Below are 12,277 nucleotides of genomic sequence, written 5' to 3'. Positions count from 1 at the left end.
GATCTGTGATTAGTCTATGAAATTTAAATATACTTTGCACTGTGCAGTAAGAACTTGTATTGAAGATGTAATCTGGCTGATTGAATCCTGTCGAGACAGATTTTCATCCCATGCCAGTTTAATGCCACTAGGCCTTTCGACAAGGTATTTTCTCTAATCAAGTGGGGTTCTGAGAAGTCCTAATAAAAATGTCAGGAAGCATTCGGGAGAATCCAAGACCAATTAATTTACCGTTTCCTTCATTAACGGTCACAGGAAGACGGCCGTGCTGCTGAATGCTGCCTCTAGATATAACCTGGGACATAAGAGAACTTTTCAGCTTCATGTAAAGTATTGTACGGTTTGCCTGATCCATTCTTAAAATCTTTCCAGACATGACAATCAAATACCAAAGTAAGAAATATATATATTCCAAAACTACAGACGAAAAAAATCATGTTAGGTTGTATTTTGAGTGAAACATCCCTTTAACCTTACCAAATAGAAAAAGTCCAGGGTCTTATGTCCCTTTATCAGCTCCTCCCCCTGGATGATGTAGCGAGCAAGAACAATACCGTCCTTCTCACAGGAGAACTTCCCTTCACCCTGCATTATCTTCACAAAGCTCTTGCTCTTCGAATAAAATTTCCTTGCGAAATGGTAAGCGGATGTATATTCTGGTCTACGCACACCGTGCATGTACGGATAATCCTCCTTAACCTTTTGATAACGAGCCTGGTTGAAGAAATACAGAAAATGTACGAAAAATCAACAATTGTAGTAACCTTAGAGAATACACCATGAGAAATTAATGATCTCATTCTGAACAAACATTTTCATATTTGAATAATATAGCATTAAATATTTAATAGAGGAAAACATGAGTGAGTGACAACTGACCAACAGAGACACAGACTCAGAACTCCATAGAGAAGTGTCTAGAGAGAAAGAAGCAATGCCCTTGCTGTCTGTGGTGAGAGTCCAGTTCTCAGATGTGCCACTGTTTTGTAGGAAGAGATACACAGGCTCATTGGGAACGGGAGTAGAGTCTGGACCGGTCACTTTGATCTGAAAACACAGGATAGGATGACTGCAGATGTCCAATATACTACATGTAAACTCCCATTGCACACAACACATCAAAATCTATGGTTTAGATGCTCCAAATGATACATTAACATTTATCACAACTTCTTTCACAAAGATTTTCCTGAGCAATCCATTTCCCTGCAGTGTTATTAAAAAGGCATTTGTTAATACATTTTGTCCTCACCTTCCCCTCGTATGCAATCCCTGGTTTATATGCTTGGGGCACATCCTCAAAACAAACAGTTATGATGACATTGGTGAAGCTTGCCTTGCCACTACCTTTAAGGATGACCCCTGGAGAGAACACAGGCAAGGGTCAGAGGTTAACAGTTGAGCATGTAAACACCTCTACGTTAAAGATTAAGTTCTCTCCTACCCGTTCCATATTCCTCCATCTCAGCCTCCACTTCGAAGTCATCAAACTTTGATTCATTTAGACCAAACCGGGTCACGTCAATAATTTGGGTTGCACAACCAGTTTTGTCAGTCTAGGGAGAATGAGTACAGTTATTGTAGGTCAGCTTAGCTCCTCTACGAAAGCATGCTTCCATAAACCTCACAAATTTCACCACAGTGAGTTCTATTTGTCATTGAAGGATTTAGCGTAACAAGAATAAAAAATACTTACTTTCATAAGATACAACTCGCAGATATTACTAGACTCAAATAACCAGTGAAGTCGAATGGCATTTCTGCAAACTTTCATCGTGACAGACCCCAGCACTGGTTTTCCATAAGTGTATCTACAAACAAAGTCACCAGAAGAATGACAATTCAAAAATGGCAAATACAAGTGTTGTAAAAATAGAAACAGCTATGAACTTGAGCAAGTATCAAACATGGGTCAGTATCTATAAAGTATAGTCTATGCAACACACACATTAAGTCCTAATATTCTGCCCATAAAATGTCCTTGTTTAATAGCTTGTTTGTCATTATCATTATCTTGCTGGTCATTATCATCTTATTATCTGTAATGCTTGATCATCTTATTCACTTACTTTCCACAAACTCTCAGTGTTGCTTGATTGTCCAGAATAGTTATTGTTTGGGGAAGATGGACTTTCACCTCATATTTGGGCAACACTGTAAAAAAGACATATTGATATTACTTCTTCATTGTCTGTTGAACTACACCAAAAACAAATCAGACCACAATTCAAACCACCATGTAATCACAATGTAAAAACAATAGAATCAGACACAAGACATCACCATATTCTTTGATGTCAAAATTTTGGGAGGTTCGTTCTCCCTTCTCATTCCATGCAGTGATGATGTAACTTCCTTGCGTTGCCTCTGTAGACATGGGGTGGGACAGGTCCAGAATTCCACTCACTGTTGACTGGTTCAACCACTGAGCAATGCGGTTGGAGTTGGGGTCCTGTATACAGATTCATAATAGGTTGAAGGAAGGTATTTTTGTTACAGAGGCAGGCGTTGTATCAATTCATGCCGCAGTACATATTGGCAGGTAATATTTTTGAAGGGAGATCATGACATTATTATTGCTTATGTTATATATGCAGATTTGGTTTTTAGGTGCAATAGATGAGAATGAGTCTCACCTGAAGTTCCACTGTTTCATACTACAAAAGAGAAACAAACATTCAGCATTTACATTGGGCCCCCCCAAAAAACATTTTTAAACTGTACTTGTATTACTTCCCAGAATAGTTTGGTGTCAGAAATGGGTTTAAAACATTAAAATACCTAACTTTCCAAAACAGTTTCCACCGTACAGGCATCTACAGAGCTACAGTACAGAGCAGGCCTTGAGCTCCTGTTGATTCAGATGCTCTGATCAAACAGCCAGGCCAAACGAACTCTGACCACATGTTTGCTGATCCACCCACCCACCCACCCACCGACACTACCCCATAAAAAAAGGGACTGCAAGAGAATGAAATCATTGCTCCATCACGTCGCTTCCTCACTCAACCTCTCCCAAATGATACAGCACCTCCCTAGAATGTTCCAATGCTGACTAACACTGGGTTGTCCTGTACAACCCAACTTAAAAATGCTTTGAAAGACTAACTTTATTTTTATTGAATAACACTGAGAGTAACTTACCATCTGATTGAATGACAAGAAACTAGCATCCAGCGAGACGATTCTGAACTTGACTGGAAAAGTGGTAGAAACATTTATCTATATAGCATCTGTCTATATACAGTATATTCATCATCCATTTCAGTAATGACCTTTCCTCAATATAAGTACGTATAATTATCCTTCAACATTATTAACAAACGAAAAGGGTCAGTTTAGTACATTTCAGTGTTGATCAAATAATGTATCTAACTACCTGTCTGTCCAGGTTTGTAGACTGGTTTGTCTGTCTGGAAAATGGTGAGGAATCTTTTGGGCTTGATAAAGATCGTGGTATTTTTACTCATCACATCCTTCCTCCCCTTGATGCTAACATGGACAGTGGCCACACTGTCAGCCTTCACTGTGGGTACCTGTACAACATGAACAAGACAATGGATGTTTAGAAATTCTAAAATTCTCTAGCTCCTAACCATAGCTTGGCTCTCCTAACAGTAGTTTGAGAAGAGAGCTTTTTGTTAAAATGGTGGCTAGTCATACTTCGCTATGCTGAGGTTAAAATAACAGCTATTACATTTCATAGGTTGGATCATTTTGCATACAGCCCGGAAACCAAGTTGAGTTCCACACAACATGACTGAGTTACAACCAAACTATTCAGAATTAAAGACTGAAATGAATGTGTGTTGTTGAATGAATGCGCATAGCTAGCTTGAGTCTAAGAATAGTGTTTTGTTTAGATAAAGAATGACCAGTACAGAAGAAGAGTCAGGAGTTTCTATCAACTGTAATCTGATATACACAGAGTATACAAAACATTAAGGACACCTTTTCTTTCCATGACAGACTGCCCAGGTGAATCCAGGTGAAAGCTATGATCCCTTATTGATGTCACTTGTTAAATCCACTTCAAATCAGTGTAGATGATGGGGAGGAGACAGGTTAAATTGGCAAGACAAAATATTTAAGTGCCTTTGAACTGAGTATGGTGGGTGCCAGGTGCACCAGTTTGTGTCAAGAACTGCAACACTGCTGGGTTTTTCACGCTGAACAGTTTCCCGTGTGTATCAAGAATGGTCCACCACCCAAAGGACATCAAGCCAACTTCGGCCAGCATCTATGTAGAACGCTTTCGACAACTTGTAGAGTCCATGGCCCGACAAATTAAGGCTGTTCTAAGGGCAAAACTCAATATTAGGAAGGTGTTCTTAATGTTTGGTATACTCAGTGTATGTACAACTAGTGGGGGTTACTGTTCAACTAAAATCAATATGACGCGAGGCACAGGTTGCGTAACACCCAACACTGACGGGAAAGAGACCTAATTCAAAGTGTCAGCTACTATTAAAGCTGATGGCGCCGGACAGTGTTAGTTAAGTAAACAAATGACGTCAACATTTAGCAAATTGGCTTGTTGACTGTAGTCGGGATGCTTTTGCATGTGAGAAGATTGAATAGGGCCACATTCAGTAGATCACATTGTTGTGGAACTTTGCAGTTAGAAATGTCATTGATAGAGCTGGCATGATTCCTTAATCTACATGTCAGAGGCATGTTGGTTCTACATAATACACTGCTCAAAAAAATAAAGGGAACACTTAAACAACACATCCTAGATCTGAATGAAAGAAATAATCTTATTAAATACTTTTTTCTTTACATAGTTGAATGTGCTGACAACAAAATCACACAAAAATAATCAATGGAAATCCAATTTTTCAACCATTGGAGGTCTGGATTTGGAGTCACACTCCAAATTAAAGTGGAAAACCACACTACAGGCTGATCCAACTTTGATGTAAAACAAGTCAAAATGAGGCTCAGTAGTGTGTGTGGCCTCCATGTGCCTGTATGAACTCCCTACAACGCCTGGGCATGCTCCTGATGAGGTGGCGGATGGTCTCCTGAGGGATCTCCTCCCAGACCTGGACTAAAGCATCCGCCAACTCCTGGACAGTCTGTGGTGCAACGTGGCGTTGGTGGATGGAGCGAGACATGATGTCCCAGATGTGCTCAATTGGATTCTGGTCTGGGGAACGGGCGGGCCAGTCCATAGCATCAATGCCTTCCTCTTGCAGGAACTGCTGAGACACTCCAGCCACATGAGGTCTAGCATTGTCTTGCATTAGGAGGAACCCAGGGCCAACTGCACCAGCATATGGTCTCACAAGGGGTCTGAGGATCTCATCTCGGTACATAATGGCAGTCAGGCTACCTCTGGCGAGCACATGGAGGGCTGTGCAGCCCCCCAAAGAAATGCCACCCCACACCATGACTGACCCACTGCCAAACCGGTCATGCTGGAGGATGTTTCAGGCAGCAGAACGTTCTCCACGGTGTCTCCAGACTCTGTCACGTCTGTCACGTGCTCAGTGTGAACCTGCTTTCATCTGTGAAGAGCACAGGGCGCCAGTGGTGAATTTGCCAATCTTGGTGTTCTCTGGCAAATGCCAAACGTCCTGCACGGTGTTGGGCTGTAAGCACAACCCCCACCTGTGGACGTCGGCCCTCATACCACCCTCATGGAGTCTGTTTCTGACCATTTGAGCAGACACATGCACATTTGTGGCCTGCTGGAGGTCATTTTGCAGGGCTCTGTCAGTGCTCCTCCTGCTCCTCCTTGCACAAAGGCAGAGGTAGCAGTCCTGCTGCTGGGTTGTTGCCCTCCTACGGCCTCATCCACGTCTCCTGATGTACTGGCCTGTCTCCTGGTAGCGCCTCCATGCTCTGGACACTACGCTGACAGACACAGCAAACCTTCTTGCCACAGCTCGCATTGATGTGCCATCCCGGATGAGCTGCACTACCTGAGCCACTTGTGTGGGTTGTAGACTCCGTCTTATGCTACCACTAGAGTGAAAGCACCGCCAGCATTCAAAAGTGACCAAAACATCAGCCAGGAAGCATAGGAACTGAGAAGTGGTCTGTGGTCACCACCTGCTGAACCACTCCTTTATTGGGGGTGTCTTGCTTATTGCCTATCATTTCCACCTGTTGTCTATTCCATTTGCACAACAGAATGTGAAATGTATTGTCAATCAGTGTTGCTTCCTAAGTGGACAGTTTGATTTCACAGAAGTGTGATTGACTTGGAGTTACATTGTGTTGTTTAAGTGTTCCCTTTATTTTTTTGAGCAGTATATATTTCTATCGAAGCCTTCCACAATGTTGTAGCCTGCTGAACGCAGCACAGTTGCAGCTGACCTGGAAGGGGGTGCAGCGATAGAAATCCTGTGTTACGGCCTCCTCCAGTAGAATGGTGCTGCTGCCACCCTCCATCTCCATCGACACCTTCAATGACAGAGGCTCTGTGGCTTGGTGGACCTGAGCACAAAGTTTCTCTGTGGTCCCTCCTACCACTTCCGAGCTGACCATCACCAGGTAAATCCTTAAAGGGGAAAGAGTCAGCATGAATGCAGCTGTGGTAATAATACTTAAGTGGCAGTGTACTCAAACTGCTCTTTTGTTCCTCTTTTTGTTCCTACTGATGTTTTAAAGTTGGGGACAAAGTTATCAAAATCGTCTCTGGCTATGTGCCCCACTCAGGCCAACCAATGAGAAATGGAGGGCACGATTGATTTTGTGTCGGACAGCGTTAGAGGGAATACCAATGAGCCGATTTGATGGTCTGTCAACCATGTCTTGGGGATCAGTGGTGTCATGCCCATCGGGGAACGTGCCCCCTCAGATTTGTCCAGTTTAAAATAAAAATACACTGCATCGGAAAGTATTCAGACCCATTGACTTTTTCCACATTGTTACGTTACAGCCTTATTCTAAAATTGATAAAATTAATTTTCTCTTCATCAATCTACACACAATACCCCATAATGACAAAGCGAGAAAAAAAAGTTGACATTTCTGCAAATGTATTAAAAATAAAAAAACAGAAATACCTTATTTACATAAGTATTCAGACCCTTTGCTTGAGCTCAGGTGCATCCTGTTTCCACTGATCATCTTCCATCATTCTTAAAATGGAAGAGCTGGCCGCACAGCCAAACTGAGCAACTGGGGGAGAAAGGCCTTGGTCAGGGAGGTGACCAAGAACCTGATGGTAATTCTGAGAGAGCTCCAGAGTTCCTTTGTGGATATGGGAACACCTTCCAGAAGGACAACCATCTTTGCAGCACTCCACCAAATCAGGCCTTTATGTTAGAGTGCCAGACGGAAGCCACTCCTCAGTAAAAGGCACCTGACAGCCCGCTTGGAGGAGTTTGCCAAAAGGCACCTAAAGGACTCTGACCATGAGAAACACAATCCTCTGGTCTGATGAAACCAAGATTGAACTCTTTGGCCTGAATGCTAAGTTTAGAGGAAACCGGGTACAATCCCTACGGTGAAGCATGGTGGTGGTAGCATCATGCTGTGGGGATGTTTTTTAGCAGCAGGGACTGGGAGACGAGTCAGGATCGAGGGAAAGCTGAATGGAGCAAAGTACAGAGAGATTTTTGATGAAAACCTGCTCCAGAGTACTCAGGACCTCAGACTGGGGTGAAGGGTCAACTTCCCATAGGACAATGACCCTAGGCACACAGCCAAGACAACGCAGGAATGGCTTCGGGACGAGTCTCTGAATGTCCTTGAGTTGCCCAGCAAGAGCCGGACTTGAACCCGATCGAACAACTCTGGAGAGACCTGAAAATAGCTGTGCAGCGACACTCAAAACAAACTTTATTTGTCACATGTGCCGAATACAACAAGTGTAGACCTTCCCTTGAAATGTTTACTTACAAGTCCTTAACCAACAGTGCAGTTCAAGAAATTCCCCATTCGACTTGACAGAGACATTTTGCAAAAATGTATAAAAACCTGCTTTTATTAGTGTCATTATGGGGTACTGTGTGTAGATTGATGAGGGGGAAAAAACTATTTCATCCATTTTAGAATAAGGTTGTAACATAACAAAATGTGGAAAAATTCAAGTGGTCTGAATCCTTTCTGAATGTACTGTATATACAATGAACAAAAATATAAAGCACAACATGTAAAGTGTTGGTCCCATGTTTTAGGAGCTAAAATAAAAGATCCCAGAAATATTCCATAAGCACAAAAAACATTTCTCTCAAATGTTGTGCACATCCCTGTTAGTGAGCATTTCTCCTTTGCAAAGATAATCCATCCACCTGACAGGTGTGGCATATCAAGAAGATGATTAAATCGTTACACAGGTGCACCTTGTGTTGGGGACAATAAAAAGCCCACTCTAAAACGTGCAGTTGTCTCACACAACGCCATGCAATTGGCAAGAATGTCCACCAGAGCTGTTGCCATAGAATTGAATGTTAATTTCTCAACCATAGCCGCCTCCAATATCATTTTAGAGAATTTGGCAGTACGTCCAACCAAGCCTCACAACAGCAGACAACTAGTAACCACGCCAGCCAAGGAACTCCACATCCGGCTTCTTCACCTGCGGAATCATCTGAGACCAGCCACCCGGACAGCTGATGAAACTAAGGAGTATTTCTGTCTATAATAAATCCCTTTTGTGGGGAAAAACTCATTCTGATTGGCTGGGCTTGGCTCCCCAGTGGGTGGGCCTGGCTCCCAAGTCAGTGGGCCTATGCTCTTCCAGGCTCACCCACGGCTGTGCCCGTCATGTGAAATACATAGATTAGGGCCTAATGAACATATTTCAATTGACTGATGTTCTTATATGAACTGTAACTCAAATAAATCGTTGAAATTGTTGCATGTATATCTTTGTTCAGTATATACACAGTACCAGTCAAAAAGGTTGGACACCTACTCATTCAAGTTTTTCCTTTTTTTTAAATCATTTTCTACATTGTAGAATAATAGTGCATACATCAAAACTATGAAATTACACATATGGAATCACGTAGTAACTAAAAAACAATTTTTAAATCAAAAATATATTTAAGATTCTCCAAAGAAGCCTTGATGACAGCTTTGCACAATTTTGGCATTCTCTCCACCAGCTTCACCTGGAATGCTTTTCCAACAGTCTTGAAGGAGTTCCAACATATGCTAAGCACTTGTTGGCTGCTTTTCCTTCACTCTGCGGTCCAACTCATCCCAAACCATCTCAATTGGGTTGAGATCGGGCGATTGTGGAGACCAGGTCATCTGATGCAGAACTCCATCACTCTCTTTCTTGGTCAAATAGCCCTTATACAGCCTGGAAGTGTCCGGTTGTCCTGTTGAAAAACAAATGATCGTCCCACTAAGTGCAAACCAGATGGGATGGCATATCGGTGCAGAATGCTGTGGTAGCCATGCCGGTGTGTGCCATGAATTTTACATAAATCCCAGACAGTGTCACCTGCAAAGCACCCCCACACCTCCTCCATGCTTCACAGTGGAAACCACATATGCAAAGAATCATTGCTTCACCTACTCTGCGTTTCACAAAGACAGCGGTTGGAACCAAAAATCTAGAATTTGGACTCAACAGACCAAAAGGACAGATTTCCACCGGTCTAATTTCCATTGCTCATGTTTCTTGGCCCAAGCAAGTCTCTTATTATTGGTGTCCTTTAGTAGTAGTTTCTTTGCAGCAATTCGACCACGAAGGCCTGATTCACAGTCTCCTCTGAACAGTTGATGTTGAGACGCGTCTGTTACTTGAACTCTGAAGCATTTATTTGGGCTGCAATTTCTGAGGCAGTTAACTCTAATGAACATATCCTCTCCAGCAGAGGTAACTCTGGGTCTTCCTTTCCTGTGGCAGTCCTCATGAGAGCCAGTTTCATCATAGTGCTTGATGTTTTTTGTGACTGCACTTGTCAAGAACTGTGAAAGTCTCTTCATTTTCCAAATTGACTGACCTTCATGTAATGATGGACTGTCGTTTGTCTTCTCTTATTTGAGCTGACTTGCCATTATATCAACTTGGTCTTTTACCAATAGGGCTATCTTCAGTATACCACCCCTACCTTGTCACAACATAAATTATTGGCTCAAATGCATTAAGGAAAGAAATTCCACAAATTGACAAGGCACACCTGTTAATTGAAATGCATTCCAGGTGACTACCTCATGAAGCTGGTTGAGAGAATGCCAAGAGTGTGCAAAGCTGTCATCAAGACAAAGGGTGGCTACTTTGAAGAAACTCAAATATAAAGTATATTTTGATTTGTTTAACACTTTTTTGGTTACTACATGACTTCATGTGTTATTTCATAGTGGATGTCTTCACTATTATTCTAAAATGTAGAAAATAGTACAAATAAAGAAAAACCCTGGAATGAGTAGATGTGTCCAAACGTTTTACTGGTACTGTATATTTAAAAAATAAATGTGGTAAATTATTTTTGTTGTTTATCTGTAATACTACTAGCCACCTAGCATCTGTATGAAGTTGGCTTTAGCTAGCCCACATATGCTCTCAATCGCCCAACCTCATTAAGCTAGAAATAAGCCATTTCAGGTTATCAATCAAGTTAGAGTAGGTTGGGAGATTTTAGAAATAATACTCACATTCCTTTAAATATTTTACCCAGAGCAGATGCAGAGAAACATATTTAGTTTATTTAAAGAGGCAATCTGCTGTTGCTACATCCCTTTTTGGACTTCTGAATGAATGATATGGTCCTATTGATTCTTGAAGAATACAACTTACAGATGCCATTTCTTAATTTGATCATTCTGCATAAAACGCAAATGTAGTGTATTCAAGGTTTAAAAAGACTTACCTACAACTTTTTTTACATGAATTATAATCCACATAATAATTCACATTTACACAGTTTGCTGTAGCAAACTGGCTCAAATTAAGATCCTACATCTGTATAAATGGCTCATGAGCTTAGTTCAACTGTCATACACCATCAGAATACCCCAAATAAGCAAATAAATTCAAATGTTCTGTCACATGCGCCAAATACAACAGGTGTAGACCTTACAGTGAAATGCTTACTTAGGAGCCCCTAACCAACAATGCAGTTAAAAAAACAATAAGAAACAAAAGTAATTAAAGAGCAGCAGTAAAATAATAATAGCAAGACTATATACAGGGGGGTACCGGTACAGAGTCAATGTGCGGGGGCATCGGTTATCGAGGTAATATGTATATGTAGGTAGAGTTAAAGTGACTATGCATAGATGATAACAGAGAGTAGCAGCGGTGCAAAAATGGGGGGCGGGGACAATGCAAATAGTCTGGGTAGCCATTTGAGTAGACGTTCAGAAGTCTTATGGCTTAGGGGAAGAAGCTGTTTAGAAGCCTTTTGGACCTAGACTTGGCGCTTCGGTACCGCTTGCCGTGCGGTAGCAGAGAGAACAGTCTATGACTAGGGTGGCTGGAGTCTTTTCTTCCTCTGACACCGCCTGGTATTTTTTTATTTAACTAGGCAAGTCAGTTAAGAACAAATTCTTATTTACAATCACAGCCTAGGAACAGTGGGTCAACTGCCTTGTTCAGGGGCAGAACGACAGATTTTTACCTTGTCAGCTCGAGGATTCGATCTAGCAACCTTTCACTTACTGGCCCAATGCTCTAACTACTAGGCTACCTGCCGCCCCGGTATAGAGGTCCTGGATGACAGGAAGCTTTGGCCCAGTGATGTACTGGGCCGTACGCACTACCCTCTGTAGTGCCTTGCGGTCGGAGGCCGAGCAGTTGCCATACCAGGCAGTGATGCAACCAGTCAGGATGCTCTCGATGGTGCAGCTGTAAAACCTTTTGAGGATCTGAGGACCTATGCCAAATCTTTTCAGTCTCCTGAGGGGGAATATGTTGTCGTGCCCTCTTCACGACAGTCTTGGTGTGCATTGGACCATGTTAGCTTGTTGGTGATGTGGACACCAAGGAACTTGAAGCTCTCAACCTACTCCACTCCCGTCGACAAGAATGGACGTTGACGGAGAGTTTGCTGTCCTGGCACCATACGGCCAGGTCTCTGACCTCCTCCCTATAGGCGGTCTCGTCGTTGATCAGGCCTACCACTGTTGTGTCATCGACAAACCGTGCAGGACAGCAAACTGCAGTGCAGTCATGAGTGAACAGGGAGCACAGGAGGACACTGAGCATGCACCCCTGAGGGGCCCCTGTGTTGAGGATCAGCGTAGTGGATGTATTGTTACCTACCCTTACCACCTGGGGGTGGCCAATCAGGAATTCCAGGATCCAGTTGCAGAGGGAGGTGTTTAGTCCCAGGGTCCTTAGCTTATTGATGAGCTTGGAGAT

General features: G+C 42.5%; 1 protein-coding gene across 1 annotated transcript in view; it reads right to left on the bottom strand.

Moving 5' to 3' along the window:
* LOC106580937 (alpha-2-macroglobulin) overlaps nt 1-12,277 on the bottom strand; it is a 42,143-nt gene that overhangs the window by 26,593 nt on the left and 3,273 nt on the right. The window contains exons 2-13 of the mRNA XM_045703673.1: nt 6,328-6,511; nt 3,380-3,536; nt 3,145-3,197; nt 2,637-2,657; nt 2,284-2,452; nt 2,070-2,154; nt 1,697-1,811; nt 1,445-1,556; nt 1,253-1,362; nt 880-1,047; nt 478-714; nt 232-295 (exon numbers count right to left, since the gene is read on the bottom strand). Coding sequence (XP_045559629.1) covers nt 232-295; nt 478-714; nt 880-1,047; nt 1,253-1,362; nt 1,445-1,556; nt 1,697-1,811; nt 2,070-2,154; nt 2,284-2,452; nt 2,637-2,657; nt 3,145-3,197; nt 3,380-3,536; nt 6,328-6,511 — 1,475 coding nt within the window. The remainder of the gene's footprint in view (nt 1-231; nt 296-477; nt 715-879; nt 1,048-1,252; nt 1,363-1,444; nt 1,557-1,696; nt 1,812-2,069; nt 2,155-2,283; nt 2,453-2,636; nt 2,658-3,144; nt 3,198-3,379; nt 3,537-6,327; nt 6,512-12,277) is intronic.

Source organism: Salmo salar, chromosome ssa20 (assembly GCF_905237065.1).
Source record: "Salmo salar chromosome ssa20, Ssal_v3.1, whole genome shotgun sequence".
NCBI classification, from domain to species: Eukaryota; Metazoa; Chordata; class Actinopteri; order Salmoniformes; family Salmonidae; genus Salmo; species Salmo salar.
This window is presented reverse-complemented; position numbering and strand designations above follow the sequence as displayed.